The sequence below is a fragment of the Dipodomys spectabilis genome, unplaced genomic scaffold (assembly GCF_019054845.1).
Source record: "Dipodomys spectabilis isolate Male_0828 unplaced genomic scaffold, ASM1905484v1 ptg000783l, whole genome shotgun sequence".
NCBI classification, from domain to species: Eukaryota; Metazoa; Chordata; class Mammalia; order Rodentia; family Heteromyidae; genus Dipodomys; species Dipodomys spectabilis.
Window position 1 is genome coordinate 18330546 of NW_024871460.1, and position 17099 is coordinate 18347644.

Below are 17099 nucleotides of genomic sequence, written 5' to 3' on the forward strand. Positions count from 1 at the left end.
GCAGAAAAGTCCGTGAGACTTTCATGTCATATTAAGCACACCAAAAGCTAAAGTGGAGCTGTGGCTCAAGTTGTATAGAACAAAAGCTTAGAGACATCACTCAAGTCCTGAGTTCAAGTCCTAGGACACAATACACATACACATCATAAAAGTTCTATCCTGATTTCTTTATGTCAATATATTTTTCTGTGTATTAAAAATGTATGTATATATATATATTGTGTGTGTGTGGATTCTTTTTAGACTCAAACGAACATCACCAACAGCCTATTGTGATTGTTGGGAAAAATGTAAATGTAAAACTCTAATTGCTGGACAGAAATCTGCTCGTCTTGATCTACTTTATCGTCTGCTCACTGCTACTAATCTGGTCACTCTGCCAAATAGTAGGCAAGTAGATTTTTTTAATGCACAATAAAAATTGAACATAGTATATGTTAGTAGCCTTCCTCCATGCTCACAGCACAGTTTTGTTTTGTAGGGGAGAGCACCTCCTGCTATTTCTGGTGCAGACGGTGGCCAGGCAGACAGTAGAGCATTGTCAGTATAGGCCGCCTCGAATCAGGGAAGATCGGAACCGAAAAACAGCTAGTCCTGAAGGTGAGTCAAGTGAACATTTCTGTCTTTATGAAGATTAGTAGGTTTTATTTTTAGCTTACTCTTTATTCTTTCTTTTTCTTTTTAGATTCAGATATGCCTGATCATGATTTAGAGCCTCCAAGGTTTGCCCAGCTTGCTTTAGAGCGTGTTCTACAGGATTGGAATGCCTTGAAATCTATGATCATGTTTGGGTCACAGGAGAATAAAGACCCGTATGTATTAGTTAAAAGTATTTTTTGAGAGGGCTGGGAATGTGGCTTAGTGGTAGAGTGCTTGCCTAGCATGTATGAAGTTCTGGGTTCTATTCCTTAGTACCACATAAACAGAAAAGGCCAGAATTGGCACTGTGGCTCAAGTGGTAGCATTCTAACCTTGAGCAAAAGAAGCTCAGGAACAGTGCTCAGGCCCTGAGTTCAAGCCCCAGAATTGGCACCTCCCCCCTCCAAAAAAAGAGAGACAGAGAGAGGGGAGAGGAGGGCTTTCCTGTATTTGTGTAGGTTTTGCAGTTCATTCTATCTTTTTGTCTCCCTCCAGTTTGAGTGCCAGTAGTAGGATAGGACATCTTTTGCCCGAAGAGCAAGTATACCTAAATCAGCAAAGTGGCACTATTCGGCTGGACTGTTTCACTCATTGCCTTATCGTCAAGTGCACAGCAGATATTTTGGTAAGTTCTTTGAATGTTTGTTACAAGTATGTGAAGAGAATATTTTTGTTTACTTAGCATCCCATGATTTTGTAGTTTAGACTGATAAATACTTGGAAGTTCATTAAAGGGAATTAAATTTTAGAGGTGATATAATAATGTTTCAATTAACAGAAGAAGCTCCTGTCCTAAGTAAAAAATGCTAAAATATGTTAGTGTTTAAAATGACAGTATATTAGGAATTTAAGCCATAAGAACCAATGTTGGTGAGGTTATGGTAAACAGAACTTACTTAGGCACTGAAATGATACCATTATGTATGAACCTCTTTTGGGAAAACAACTTGTTAGTGACAAATGTCATAAAAGTATCCTCACACTTAAAGGAATAATTGATAAGAAAGATAAAATTGTAGATGAATGCCTAATAAGAAACAGAAATGATAAAATACTTTATGACTGTTTATTGTGGACTATTGAAGCTAATTAGAGTCCAAACATTTGCTGAAATCAAGTATGGCAATTGAAAGATAAAGGTTATTGCAAGAAATACTTAGAAGAGAAAGCAGAACAAGAAATTTGAGTTTTGTCTGTAATAGTTTGTGATAACCTGCATGGAAAAGAGACTAGAATCCAGGTGCTGGCGGCTTTGAGAGCTGAGAACTGTAATTATTTCTTGCCCAAGCAAGAAAATCCACAAGGCTCTTTCTTCAAGTTAAACCACCAAAAAAGCTGAAAGTGCAGGTGTTGTTCAAGTGGTAGAGCAGTAGTCTTGAGCGAAAGAGCTCTGGGACACCATTCAGGACTGGCACTAAAAAAATTGGGGGTCTGGGGAAAAGCAGAGACTAGATAGTAATCAGTGGTTCATTGATAGAGATAGGCTTAAGAATTTTTTTTACATATATTTGAATCATACATTTGGTTCAGTACTCTAAATGAGTAAAATAAATCCTTCTGACTTGATACATCTTGTTATGGGACAAAAAACAGGAAGTTATACTTTCGGGACTACGCTTTATGTCAGACACAGTGTTGTTTGTTACGTAAATTAATCTTTGACCTTATAAATGTTTTGTTAAACTGGTATCAAGATAGCAATATAAAATGTTAACACTGAGAAGTATTTACTCTATGAAAATGTGAATAACTGCCTGTGAAATACCTTACTATTAATAGAATGAATACATTTTTTTTTTAAAGCTTTTAGATACTCTACTAGGTACATTAGTGAAAGAACTCCAAAACAAATATACACCTGGGCGCCGAGAAGAAGCTATCACTGTGACAATGAGGTTTCTACGTTCTGTAGCAAGAGTGTTTGTCATTCTTAGTGTAGAAATGGCATCATCCAAAAAGAAAAAGTAAGATGCTCTTTTTATTTTGGCTTTTATATCATTTTACACACAATTTTTTATAGTAGTAGTATCGTATATATGAACATACTGATAAAGACTCCTGTCACCCTTTTTATTCTAGCAACTTTATTCCACAGCCCATTGGAAAATGTAAGCGTGTTTTCCAAGCACTGCTACCTTATGCTGTAGAAGAATTGTGCAATGTAGCTGAATCATTGATTGTTCCTGTCAGAATGGGGATTGCCCGCCCAACTGCACCATTTACTTTGGCCAGTACTAGCATAGATGCCATGCAAGGCAGTGAAGAACTGTTTTCAGTAGAACCACTACCTCCACGACCATCATCAGATCAGTCTAGCAGGTAAATTTCTTTAAAAAAAAATTTTTTTTTTATTGTGAAAATACCATACAGAGGGGTTACAATTACATGGGCAAGGTAATGAGTACATTTCTTTTTTTGGGGGGGGGGAATCCGGTCGTGGGGCCTGAACTCTGGGCCTGGGTGCTGTCCCTCAGCTCTTCAGCTCAAGGCAAGCAGTCTACCACTGAGCCACCTTCCCAGCCCAATGAGTACATTTCTTATCAAGCATTGTTGCCTCCTCCTTTGTTTCCCCCTCCTATCCCTTCCCATCTCTTCCCCCGCCCCCGCCCCCAACCCCCAGCAGGTAAATTTCTATCAGTAAGAGATCCTGATTAATTTGTTCTATGTAAAGTCATATTTGATTCATGAAATCTTGAATAAAACACTTAGTGATGAACATGATTATTGAGGCTTAACTCCTTTCAGCTAGGCCTACCTCCCAGTTTCTTCAATTTCCCAAGATAGTGCCACTATCTGGAGACCAGATGTTCAAAACTTGAGTGTAAATTTAATGGGACATTTCCTATTCACAAACCATAACCATTCTTGTGATGGTGTGGATCTCAGTAACTCTCTTGAGGCAACCATCAATTTCTTATGTGCTACTGCTTTGTGAATCCTTAGTTCTCTTCTTGATTATTGTTCTAGAACATAGTTTGGTTTCTGTAGATAGATTTAGGTATCATCTCAACTTTAAATACTGTCCATGCACCTCTTCTTACTAAGTTTTAAAGTTTCATTTTGTTTTATTCCTTACTCTCATTATTAAAATATTAATGTTTCAATACTTTAAAGAATTAAGAGGGGAAGAAGTACTGAGCTTTACTTCAGAATCTTGAGGTTACTAGGTAGGTGTTCTAACATTAAGTCTGACCTCTCTACCCATTTTTGCTCATCTGATTTTTTTTTTTTTTTAATGGCTGTGGGGTTTGAATTCTGGGCCTGGACACTGTCCCTCACCTCTTCAGCTCAAGGCTAGCCACAGTGCCACTTCTGGTTTTCTGAGTGATTTATTGGAGATAACAGTCTCATGGACTTTCCTGCCCAGGCTGACTGACCCTGATCCTCAAGCCTCCCAAGTAGCTAGGATTAAAGGCATGAGCCACGAGGGCACCCAGCTTAATCTGATTATTTTTGAGATTGGGTCTGCCGAACTTTTCTTCTAAGGCTTGCCTTAAAGTTTGATCCTCCCCCTTTTAGCCTTTGAAGTAGCTAGGATTACATATATGAGCCACCAGTGCCCAGCTAAAGTAATACATATTCTTGGGCTCATGTCATTACTCCTCTTACTTGATTATGCCCTTTTGGGTCCAATGTGTCATCTGATCATTGAAAAAGAACTGTTTTCTGCAGCTATTGTTATAGGATGTCATGCATGCCATATGTAAAATGCACATACTTGATCAGTCTTTGGGATTTCCACCCTACTGCGTATAAGGTCTTACGGCAGTAGTTTTCCTTTCTTTTGCTTCCCTTCACCTGTTATGTTCTTATTAATGTTTGTACAATACCTCCTGCTTCTCACATGATAAGTTTCTGGAATTCTAGTATGTATTGGGAACTTTCTTGAGGATTATAAATACATACTCTAATTTCCTTATTAACTCACAAATACTATCATCCTAATTTTTAAATGGGGTTAGTGTCCAATGTTAATGCAGCTATTTAAAGTGTACAAATTAGTTTTTGATCTACACAAATGTCTGTTTTTCCTATACTTACTAATGGTGAATTTCAGAGTAGAAACTGCTGCTAGGTGTTTGGTAATTTTATTGAGTCATTAGATTGAACATCACAAAAGCATATGTTTCAGTCTTAAAGATCTTGAGTGCAGACTTAAAAGTTCCTGAAGAGGGCTAGGAAGGTGGCTCAGTGGTAGACCGCTTGCCTTGCATGCCTGAGGCCCTGAGTTCGATTCCTCAGCACCACATAAGCAGGAAAAAAAAGCTGGAAGTGGCACTGTGGCTCACAAGTGGTAGAGTGTTAGCCTTGAGCTGAAGAGCTGAGGGACAGCACCCAGGCCCAGAGTTCAGGCCCCATGACCGGGCCACCCCCCCCCCCCCCAAAAAAAAAAAAAAAAAAAGTTCCTGAAGAGAACTTCATTGTGCCCATAACCAGCCATGGTTGAAATGAGCAAGTCTCTCTATTTTCCTTTCATTTTACTGCTTGATAGTGTTCTTCAGCATTTATATGTAGTTTTATATGTGAGGCTAGACAAAGCAAAAAATTGCAGCTGACTTCTTCCCTTGCCTAGATCCGAGGTTGTTTACTAGGAAATTTGTGCTTCCTTGAAAACCTTTTTGCTCAAGAGACACTCATTGATCCCTTTGGGTAAATTAGTGCTTTCTTTCTAAGCTTATCAGAATGATTTTTTTCTTCCCTTTTATGCCAACATAGCTGTGCTCTTTTCTCTTAGCATGGTTGTTTTAGCATATATGTGTCCATACCAAGAGCTTCCCTATACCAAGGGCTTCCCCTGGGCCTTAAACCTTAGGGCTTTAGTGTTCTCCCTTAGCTTTTCTCTTCTTAACTTCCTTGTCCTATCTCCAAGCTGCAATTCACATCACAACCTCCTGAGTAGCTAGTTACAGACATGAGCCATGGGTACTTGGTCCTTAAAGTATTTTGACAGGGCTGTAATTCTGCTAGATATTTATCCCATGATTGATGTTTATTGTAAAAAGGAGTCTTTATTTTTACCAGTTCCTAGAAGTCTTAGTCACATGGTGGTGTGTGTATTTATTTGTTTATCCAAAGACATAGTTGTCTCAGGTGGATCTCACGTGTAACTGATTTGATTTCATTTCTTAGAAAAAATGCAGCCACTTAAAATCTGAATTTGAATCTCCTTTAGCTTCCTAATCTCTAAATAAAGCTAGGTTATTTAGCAGTAGTCACAAGATTTTTGGTCTATGTTTAATGCTGTATCCTCTGGCTCCCTCCCTCCCACCCCACCCCCCCTTTTATTTTTTTATTTTTTATTTTTTTTCGTCGGTCATGGGGCTTGAACTCTGGACCTGGGCGCTATCCCTCAGCTCTTCAATTCAAGGGAAGCACTCCACCACTTGAGCCACAGCACCACTTCCGGTTTTCTGAGGGGTTTATTGGAGATGTCTCCAATAAGCCGAGGCTGGCTTTGAACCACGATCCTCAGATCTCAGCCTCCTGAGTAGCTAGGATTACAGGCGTGAGCCACCGGCGCCGGGCTTTCTCCCGTTTTATGAAGGCATATTTCTTTTCTTTTCTTTTTTTTTTTCTTTATTTTTTTTGGGGGGGGGGTCCATTCTGGGCCTGGGCGCTGTCCCTCAGCTCTTCAGCTCAAGGCTAGTGCTCTACCACTTGAGCCACAGAGCCACTTCGGGCTTTTTTTCTTTTTTGCTTATGTGGTGCTGAGGAATTGAACGCAGGGCCCCAGGCATGCAAGGCAAGCGGTCTACCACTGAGCCACCTTCCCAGCCCAATGAAGGCATATTTCTGAGTAAAGTTTTGAGAGGCATGAAACTTGTACTGCCCCAACTTTGGTCATTATTCTGTTTTAAAATCCTACTTTGTAAGCTGATACTTCCCTTCTATGTGTTAGCAAGTCTGTGATTAACAAGCTAGTGCAAAAAGATCAGCATGCCTTTTTATTATTAACTGGTAAATGTTGTCATCTGAGCCTTCAGAACTGAGCCTTCCCACTGCTGGTGGGAAAGGAAACAGATATGAGATGTATAAGTTAAATCTGTATGGTATTTGAGTTCATATTTTCTGATATGACAAATTGTTGGTTTCTTGTTGGTTTCCAAGGAAGTCAGGCTAAAAATAGCATCCTGGCAAGTGTGCATATAATTGTGAGCTAAATGCTCTCTGAGAGAAGCATAAAAGTGTGCTGCATGGTTGAGATGTGGAAGTATTGTACTCATCATTTCCTCATTCCTTACAGCTCCAGTCAGGCTCAGTCATCCTACATCATCCGCAATCCTCAGCAGAGGCGCATCAGCCAGTCCCAGCCTGTTAGAGGTAGAGATGAAGAACAGGATGACATTGTTTCAGCAGATGTGGAAGAGGTGATTTAAAAAAATATTATTATTAATATTTTGTGCCAGTCATAGGGCTTGAATTCAAGGCCTAAACGCTGTTTCTGAGCTTTATTACTCAAGACTAGCTATATAACACTTGTGCCAGCTGCACTATCTGTTTTTTAGTGGTTAATTAGAGATAAGAATCTCACAGGCTGTCCTGCTTGGGCTCGCTTTGAACTGCAATCCTCAGATCTCAGCCTCAAGTAAGGAGGATTATAAACATGAGCCACCTGTGACTGACTGAATTGTTTTAATTGTGGTAGATTCAAAACTTGTATTTGGTGGAGGAATAGTCACTGGAAGTTACATTAATAGTAACTTAAGACATTTAATGGAACATTTGTGTCCAGCTTTGTAGATTGGTTATATAGTCTTTTTTTGTTGTTGTTGGTCGTGGGGCTTGACCTCTGGGCCTGGGTACTGTCTCTGAGCTTTTCAGCACAAGGCTAGTGCTTTACCACTTTGAGCCATAACGCCACTTCCAGTTTTTGAGTAGCTAAAATTGGAAATGAGTCTCCCATGGACTTTTCTGCCCAGGCTGGCTTTGAATTGTAATCATCAGATCTCAGCCTCCGGAGTAGCTAGGATTATAGGCATGAGCCACCTGCCATGTTATGTGTAAACATGTTTATGTATATTAACATGATTTTAGTAACCATTGACTTACTGGATATTTGGCACTATTTTTAACCTAAAGCAAGGGTTGCCAGTATTCAGCCTTGTAGGTCATATGAAGCCCATGAAGCCATCTGGTATGTGACAGGACAGATGAGTGCTTCTCATTGGCTGCCATCAGATATCTGCTTGTATTGATAATTTTGTGAGGCTTGCAGTGATGTTGTAAATATCCAAATGGCTCTTTGAAGAAAAACAGTTCCTGGCCCCTTCCCTAAAGGTTGAGAATGAAGAATTCCCAGTGTTTATAAAAAACAACAAACATCACTTGGTAGCTTCATGCAATGTATTTGTATGTGAAGATGTTAAAGTGCAGTGTTAAAATGGTTGAAGTGCTCAAAAATCTTACCACTCTCCCTTTTCTCCAGAAAAGTTTTAAATCTTTTAACTGTAGGATTCTATGCACAACTAATCATAAACTTTCAGATATGTTGATAAGACTTGATAAAAGGTAGTAACAAATGATTTTTTAAAGCTGTTCAATGGTATATGTGATTAGGGGTTTTTGTATTTTAGTTTACTGGTTGCGATGGAAGAACACCTGATAGAAATAGGGGTTTGTCTATAATTGAAATCCTACATTTAGGTGGAGGTGGTGGAAGGTGTGGCTGGAGAAGAAGATCATCATGATGAGCAGGAAGAGCATGGAGAAGAGAATGCTGAAGCCGAAGGACAGCATGATGAGCATGACGAAGATGGTACACTTCTTATTTGAGAATTACTCAGTATGAATAAATCAGATCTCTATGAAAGAGAGATAAGCCCATTTTATGTATAAATCTTAAACTTATTTTCTGCTAATTGTCTCTAGCAATTGTTTTTTTTATTTTTTTATTTTTTATTTTTTAAATTTTTGGTTGGTCATGGGGCTTGAATCCTGGCCTGGGCGCTCTCCCTCAGCTCTTCAGCTCAAGGCGAGCGCTCTACTACTTCAGCCACAGCTCCACTTCTGGTTTTATGGTGGTTAATTGGAGATAAGAGTCTCATGGACTTCCCTGCCCAGGCTGGCTTTGAACCGAGATCCTCAGATCTCAGCCTCCTGAGTACCTAGGATTATAGGCGTGAGCCACCAGTGCCCAGCTAAAAAATATTTTATGAATGTACTTATGTACATACATAATGCAACTTATTCTTTTTTTCCCTTTTGGTTTAAGGAACTTTGTCTTTTTAAAAGATAATTAAAAACAAAATAATTCAGGGAGAGATGGAGTCTTGGTAACTTTTGTGTAGGCCAAGATCCTTCCATCTCTGCTTCCTAAGTAATAGGGATTAAGAATTAATGTTTTTGTTTTTGTTGGCTGTGGATCTTGAACTCAGGGCCTGTGCGCTGTCCTGAGCCTCTTTGTGCTCAAAGGTAGCACTCTACCATATGAGCCACAGTGCCACTTTCAGTTTTTGAGAGGTTAATTGGAAATATGAGTCTCACAGGGACTCTCTGCCTGGACTGGTTTAAAACCACAATCTTCAAATCTCAACCTCCTAACTAGCTAAGATTACAGGCATAAGCCACTGGTGCCCAGCAAGATTTAATGTATTTGATGAAAGTAAAACAGATAAAAATGGAGTGTGGACCTAGTGGCTGATGTCTCTAACACTTTCTGCATGTACCTATGGCTCTACAGGAGAGATTTTTTGTTTTTGTTTTGTTTGTTTGTTTTGTTTTGCTGGCTGTGGGGCTTGAACTCTGGGCCTGGGCGCTGTCCCTCAGCTCTTCAGCTCAAAGCTAGCGCTCTACCACTTGAGCCACATGCCACTTCTGGCTTTTTCTGTTTATGTGGTGCTGAGGAATCGAACCCAGGGCCTCATGCATGAGAGGCAAACACTACCACTGAGCCACCTTCCCAGCCCAGGAGAGATTTTTTAATTGCATATATAATCAGTCATTGATTACCATGATATACCTAGTAATTAATTCTTCAGATGCTGAATAGTCTCTGCCTTTTTTAAAAAAAAATTCTATCTTTGTATTTTTTGGTCTTAATACTATACTTCCTTAGATCCTAATTTTTGGCTTCCCAGATCTTAACCCATGGTTTGTTTTCAATTTTTGTATTAATACCATTTAAATATATTTCCTAGGTAGTGACATGGAGCTGGATTTGTTAGCTGCTGCTGAGACAGAAAGTGACAGTGAAAGTAACCATAGCAACCAAGATAATGCTAGTGGGCGCAGAAGTGTTGTCACTGCAGCAACTGCTGGCTCTGAAGCAGGTGTGTTGCCTCATCTGAAGTTCTTGCTGAAGCTTAGGCTGTGTATTTAACATGAATTAGTATGATGTGTATAAGAGGAAAGTCTTTATCACTTCATTTCTTGATGTTATTGAACCAGATTTTATTTTAAAGACATGTTCTCCACTTTCTGGATTTTAGATAATGGAAGTTTTGAAGTTTGTTAAAAGTTACTTTCTAATTTAACCATTTTGTGTATGTGCATGTGCATTTATTTTTGTTGGTCTGGGGCTTGAACTCAGGGCCTGGCGCTGTCCCTGAGCTTTTTTGCTCAAGGCTAGCACTCTATACCTCTTTGAACCACAAAGCCACTTCCAAATTTAACTATTTTAATCATGGGCTTTGTAGACTATTTATTTCATGTAACTTGCCATTGTACTTAATATATGTGTTTTTTCTGTTTTTGTTTTTTTTTTTTTTGGGTCCGGTCATGGGACCTGAACTCTAGGCCTGGGCGCTGTCCCTCAGCTCTTCAGCTTAAGGCTAGCGATCTACCACGTGAGCCACAGCGCCACTTCCGGCTTTTTTCTCTTTGCTTATGTGGTGCTGAGGAATCGAACCCAGGGCCTCTGGCGTGCAAGGCATGCACTCTTACCACTGAGCCACCTTCCCAGCCTCTATGTGTTTTTTCTGAATGAGAGTATATTTTAATCTAAATTGTCAAGAAACTTAATGTTGTTTTGGTTTTAAACATTCAGGAGCAAGCAGTGTTCCTGCCTTTTTTTCTGAAGACGATTCTCAGTCAAATGACTCAAGTGATTCTGATAGCAGCAGTAGTCAGAGTGACGACATAGAACAGGAGACTTTTATGCTTGATGAACCTTTAGAAAGAACCACAAATAGCTCCCATGCCAGTGGTGCTGCCCAAGCTCCCCGTTCCATGCAGTGGGCTGTTCGCAACACCCAGCATCAGCGAGCTGCCAGCACAGCCCCTTCCAGCACATCCACGCCCACAGGCAAGTCTGAAAAAGCATCTATGTTTGGGCTTCTTAAGTTGTTTATTAAAATTTGGGAAATGGTTTTACAATAATAGTTCATTATTATTTTGTTGAGTCTCAAATACAGATTATGCTTTTTGTATGGGGACTTGTGTATTAGAGGTTGTTAGCCAACATCAAAATTTTACCCACTTCACCTTTCCTCTACACTTCCCCACTGTGACCACTAAAAATTTTTGTAGCTGTCACCAGTCCCTCTATTATCAGTGGTGGTACTAGATTTTGCTAACTTAAATATTATCAACTGGCCATTTAGATTTACATAAATGACATTTTACAACTGACATTAGCTCATTGTGTTTGTCCTTTTTCCTTATAGCTAGTTCTGCGGGTTTGATTTATATTGATCCTTCAAATTTACGCCGGAGTGGTACCATCAGTACAAGTGCTGCAGCTGCAGCAGCTGCTTTGGAAGCTAGCAATGCTAGCAGCTACTTAACATCTGCAAGCAGTTTAGCCAGGGCTTACAGCATTGTCATCAGACAAATCTCGGACTTGATGGGCCTCATTCCTAAGTATAATCACCTAGTATACTCTCAGATTCCAGCAGCTGTGAAATTGACTTATCAAGATGCAGTAAACTTACAGGTATGATACCACTAAAAAGTTACATATTCAAATATATTTTTGGCCTTTTATTATGAGAATTCCAGTATAATGGGTATTTAAAATTATAAATGTTAAGACATACTAAATTTAGCTCTCTTTGGATAGTTTTAACTATTTTAGTTTGATCTTCATAGAACTACGTAGAAGAAAAGCTTATTCCCACCTGGAACTGGATGGTCAGTATTATGGATTCTACTGAAGCTCAATTACGTTACGGTTCTGCATTAGCATCTGCTGGTGACCCCGGACATCCAAACCATCCTCTTCATGCTTCTCAGAATTCAGCCCGAAGAGAGAGAATGACTGCACGCGAAGAGGCTAGCTTACGAACCCTTGAAGGAAGACGGTATGCAATTCTTTAGATTACTGTGTCGAGGAGAGTATCCTAGAAAGTTCCAGTTTTTTAGTTGCTATTAACATTTGATCTCATCTTCTTGTAAAGAACGAAGTGAGGGGCTGGGAAGGTGGCTCAGTGGTAGAGCGCTTGCCTTGCATGCATGAGGCCCTGGGTTCGATTCCTCAGCACCACATAAGCAAAAAGAAAAAAGCTGGAAGTAGCGCTGTGGCTTAAGTGGTAGAACTCTGTGCCTAGGCGCTGTGTCCCTCAGCCCTTCAGTTCAAGGCAAGCATTCTACACTTGAGCCACAGCAGCACTTGCAGTTTTCTGAGTGGTTTATTGGAGATAAGTCTCATGACCTTCCCTGCCCAAGGCTGGCTTTGAACCATGATCCTCAGATCTCTGTCTCCTGAGTAGCTAGGATTATAGGCATTAGCCACCAGTGCCTGGCTAAGATGTTGTTTGTTTTGTTTTAATTTTAGGTGTTTGGTCCCAGGGCTTGATTTCTCCACTTGGGGACTGTCCCTGAGCTCTTTTTTTGTTCAAAGCACTCTAACATTTGAGCCACAGTTGCATTTTTGGCTTTTTTGTAGTTAATTAGAGATAGACTGTCATGCTCAGCTGGCTTCGAGCTCTGATCATCAGATCTCAGCCTCCTGAGTAACTAGGATTACAGCCATGAGCCACCTGTGACTGGCAATCCAAAACATGCTTAAATAATCCATTCATATTATTGCTATTACAGTTATTAGCGTTGTCTCCTTATACATCATTCTTCCCTGTTCCTTCCCCACCTGTATTAGGCATGCAGTAATCATGGAAAGATTTATTTTGACTGTAATTTTACTTTGTACTCAGGAAGGGGAAAAATATGTGTGATTACCAATTTATTTATTTCTTAATTTATATTTTTCCTACTTTCCCTTTCCTGTTGAATGATAGTTAAAATATTTATCTTTATTATTTTTGTTCTTTCTACATAATTACAAGTAAGCAGAACCAGGGATTACCCAAACATTAGTAACTCCACTATTTCTGATTACTTCATTGTATGGATTACTATGATTTTTTCATTCATCAATTGATGTACCTGTAGATTATGTCTACCTTTTCACTATTGTTTATAATGTTCTGATTTGCATTTGTATTACAGGTTTTTGTATGGGTACACATTTTTAGTCCTTTCGGGTAAATTGCCCACTTGTGGAACTGATAGTTGATTATATGTTGAATTGCATGAGTTTTCTATATTTTGAATACAAAACTCTAATCAAGTGTATGATTTTTTAAATTATCATCTCATTCTGTGGGTTATCTTTTCCTTTTCTTGGTAGTGGTAGGGTTTTTGATTATGATAAACTCCAGCTTGTGTATCTCTGTTGTTTGTGTTTTCATTGTCAAATATGACACTGATTCTCAAATGTAGTCCCTAGAACAGCATCAGTCTTACATAATAATAACTTATTAGAAATGCCAATTCTTTGTTAATGCTTACACCTGCAAATACTTTATTTTTTTATTACTATTTTTTTGTTGTTGTTGGTCGTGGGGCCTGAACTCTGGGCCTGAGTGCTGTCCCTCAGCTCTTCAGCTCAAGGCTAGCGCTCTACCACTTGAGCCACAGTGCCACTTCCAGCTTTTTCTGCTTATGTGGTGCTGAGGAATCGAATCCAGGGCCTCATGCATGCAAGGCAAGCACTCTACCACTGAGCCAACTTCCCAGCCCCTCAAATACTTCATTTTTTTTATTTTTTATTTTTTTTATTATTGTAAAGATACTATACAGAGGGTTACAGTTACATGAGTGAGGTAATGAGTACACTTCCTCTTGAACATTGTTACCCCCCTCCATTGTTTTCCCCCTACCATCCCCTCCCTCCCTACCTTCCCCGAGGTTCTTTTTTTTTTTTTTTCCTCAAATACTTTAAATAGGCTCTCCAGGTGATTTTGATAGACCTTGAAGTTTGAGAATCACTCTTAAGGGCTAAAGTTCTTTATGCTACTGCAGAGGATCCTAGAATTTTATGCCTAGACAAAAGCATGGGGCTGTAAACCATAGACAGTGCTTACATTTCTAAGTAGGACCACATGCTCAATGAATACTCTCAGTTCTAAATATTTCATTTATGATACTGATATACTTCATAATGTGTTTCTTAATAAACATCTTTATTTCTTTTTGCTTCTGTAGACGTGCCACATTGCTTAGTGCCCGTCAAGGAATGATGTCTGCTCGAGGAGACTTCCTTAATTATGCTCTTTCTTTAATGCGGTCTCATAATGACGAGCATTCTGATGTTCTTCCAGTTTTGGATGTTTGCTCATTGAAGCATGTGGCATATGTTTTTCAAGCCCTTATATATTGGATTAAAGCAATGAATCAGCAAACAACATTGGATACTCCTCAGCTAGAACGCAAAAGGTATTTTCATTCTTGGCATGAAATTGTTTTAAGAAGTACTTGATTGGTGTGGTCTCTAAGTAAATGGTCAGATTTGGGAGTAAGGAATACACACTGCAGGAAAGATACACTACAGGAACATTTCATGTGGGGGAAGTAGGCCTAGTTTGTCCCACGTTTCTATGTCACAATTCACTGAAATTTAAGAATCCAGTTTGGCCTCATACTTAAAATACTTTGACTTTTAAGTATCACATTTTCTGTAAGAGTTTGTGTAGACACTATTTCTTTTCTTTTTTTTTTAGTCAGTCGTGGGACCTAAACTCTGTCCCTCAGCTCTTCATCTCAAGGCTAGCGCTCTAACACTTGAGCCACAGTGCCACTTCTGGCTTTTTCTGCTTATGTGGTGCTGAGGAATCGAACCCAAGGCCTCATGCATGCAAGGCAAGCACTCTACCACTGAGCCACCTTCTCAACCCCTAGACACTATTTCTTGTTTGATTTTTATTTCTGTTCAGCCTATTAGTGAAATACATTAGGCAGATCAGTCCACCATTTATTAGTACCTGAACATAATCAGTGTTAGATACTGCCTAGATACTAAAGTGACTTCAGTGGTTTTTTTTTTTTTTTATTACCTACCATTCACCTAACTTTTTGACCAGATTTAATACTTGATTTAAAGTGACTCATTTGTCTTTTCAAAGGACACGAGAACTTTTGGAACTGGGTATTGATAATGAAGATTCAGAACATGAAAACGATGATGACACCAATCAAAGTTAGTGCACAGAAAATCTGCTAACCTACTTCAAGAACTGGCTGCCTCAGTATTTTCCCTTCAAGCTTTTTAACTTCATTAGTTTCTGTCTGGGTGGGAATTTCTCTTTTCTTCTCTATGTCCCATTTCTTACCTTTCTATTTTTCCTTAAGTACCTTTGTAATATACATCTCATAATTAAGGATGAGTTAATGTTAAAAAAAAAGTCTCAATAGTCATTGTTTTTCTCCTTTATCCTTCATTTGCGTTTCTCTTAGTTTTATACTTTTGATTCCTTAAGTATTATTTGGGCACTAAATTTATAGTCTTAGAAAAAGCATTTGTTAATGTCAGTGACTATAAGAACTCATTAATAGATAATGCATAATCTCATAAGGGTTTTTTTTGTGTGTATATGTACAGCTGAAGTGCTGTCCTTGAGCTTTTTGCTCAAGGCTAGTACTCTGACACTTGAGCCACAGCTCCACTTCCTCATCCTCTTAACGACAGTTGATCTAATAACCCTTTTGAAAAGTTGGCCATAGCTTATTATTCTTACAGCACACTAAGCCATACCAAAGTTCTCTTTCATAAAGAAGAGTTGATGCTGGTGTGTTGACTGCTATTGGGATACATGAGTTAATGTGGAAAGTAAATGATTAGAGTTAAGCTTCTGGAGGTTATCTTCTCTTGGACTAGTCAGTGATAGGGTACTGAATATGCCCTGTTATTCTGCTTCAACTCTAGATAACATGAAGGAAGGATATGGCACATGCCAATATAGGGAGGAGTCATATTTGTTTTTACTTTTGTTGTTGTTTTGATATAGCATAAAATTTAACACTGTAACAATATTAAGCTGCCATATTTGGAATTATCACTTAAAAATATCAGTATTGTGGCTGGGATTGTGGTTTAATGGTAGAGTGCTTGCCTAGCATGCATGAAGTCCTGGGTTTGATTCCTTAGTATCACATACATAGAAAATGCCAGAAGTAGCGCTGTGGCTTAAGTGGTAGAGTGCTAGCCTTGAGCAAAAAGAAGCTCAGGGACAGTGCTCAGGCCCTGAGTTCAAGTACCAGGACTGGCCAAAAAAAAAAAAAAAAAGCCAGCAAACCCCCCCTGTACCCCCAGAAAATAGTATTTTGGATTATTGGTCTTGAGTACATTGACATATTTGAAAGACACCAGGAGTTCTGGATTTGACAGTTAATAATACTCTTCGCTAATAAAATTTCTTAAACATTCTATCTTTCTATGTTTAGGTGCTACTTTGAATGATAAGGATGATGACTCTGTTCCTGCAGAAACTGGCCAGAACCATCCATTTTTCCGACGTTCAGACTCTATGACGTTCCTTGGGTGTATACCTCCAAATCCATTTGAAGTGCCTTTGGCTGAAGCCATCCCGTTGGCTGATCAACCACACCTGCTACAGGTGAACGGAACTATTTTTAAGACTTTTTTTTTCTGACATTCTTTATAGAGTCTTCAATGTAACTAGAATATCTCTTGTTACACTTCCAGCCAAATGCTAGAAAGGAGGACCTTTTTGGCCGTCCAAGTCAGGGTCTTTATTCCTCATCTGCCAGTAGTGGGAAGTGCTTAATGGAGGTTACAATGGACAGAAATTGCCTTGAGGTAAGATAATACCTCAGTTTAATATTTATTAATGAGAACTGGTCCCAACATTTAGATTTGTAGAAATTAACAGAAAATATTTGTCCATCGCTATCATTAACTTGCTCCATAAAAGCAGCTTTATTATGTACTTTGGTTCACAAAGTTAATTATTTTATGATGCTGAAAATTCAGATGTTCATATGTATGTATATGCTTTTTTTATACATATGAGCATACATAATTTGAGCTTAAAATTTGTTTGACTTTTGCTAAATGAATGAATCAGTGATAGGGGTAGATAAGCATCAATGGTATTCAACAGTTCCTGGTGACACTGTGTCCTGAATACTCTCTTTATCTTTCTAGCCATGTTGAGTAGAAAACATAATTATCCTAGTTTTATGAGTGAGAAATTGAGGCTTTGAAGGGATAAATTTTACATGGG

General features: G+C 38.9%; 1 protein-coding gene across 3 annotated transcripts in view; it reads left to right on the plus strand.

Moving 5' to 3' along the window:
• Nucleotides 1–17099, plus strand: part of Ubr5 (ubiquitin protein ligase E3 component n-recognin 5) — a 123520-nt gene that overhangs the window by 86090 nt on the left and 20331 nt on the right. For all 3 annotated transcript variants that reach the window (XM_042672947.1, XM_042672946.1, XM_042672948.1), the window contains exons 29-44: nt 244–390; nt 482–600; nt 686–812; nt 1135–1264; nt 2443–2603; nt 2719–2958; nt 6884–7007; nt 8284–8395; nt 9777–9908; nt 10625–10882; nt 11244–11512; nt 11668–11879; nt 14062–14292; nt 14979–15052; nt 16297–16469; nt 16559–16672. In XM_042672947.1, the coding sequence (XP_042528881.1) occupies nt 244–390; nt 482–600; nt 686–812; nt 1135–1264; nt 2443–2603; nt 2719–2958; nt 6884–7007; nt 8284–8395; nt 9777–9908; nt 10625–10882; nt 11244–11512; nt 11668–11879; nt 14062–14292; nt 14979–15052; nt 16297–16469; nt 16559–16672 (2623 nt within the window). The remainder of the gene's footprint in view (nt 1–243; nt 391–481; nt 601–685; nt 813–1134; nt 1265–2442; nt 2604–2718; nt 2959–6883; nt 7008–8283; nt 8396–9776; nt 9909–10624; nt 10883–11243; nt 11513–11667; nt 11880–14061; nt 14293–14978; nt 15053–16296; nt 16470–16558; nt 16673–17099) is intronic.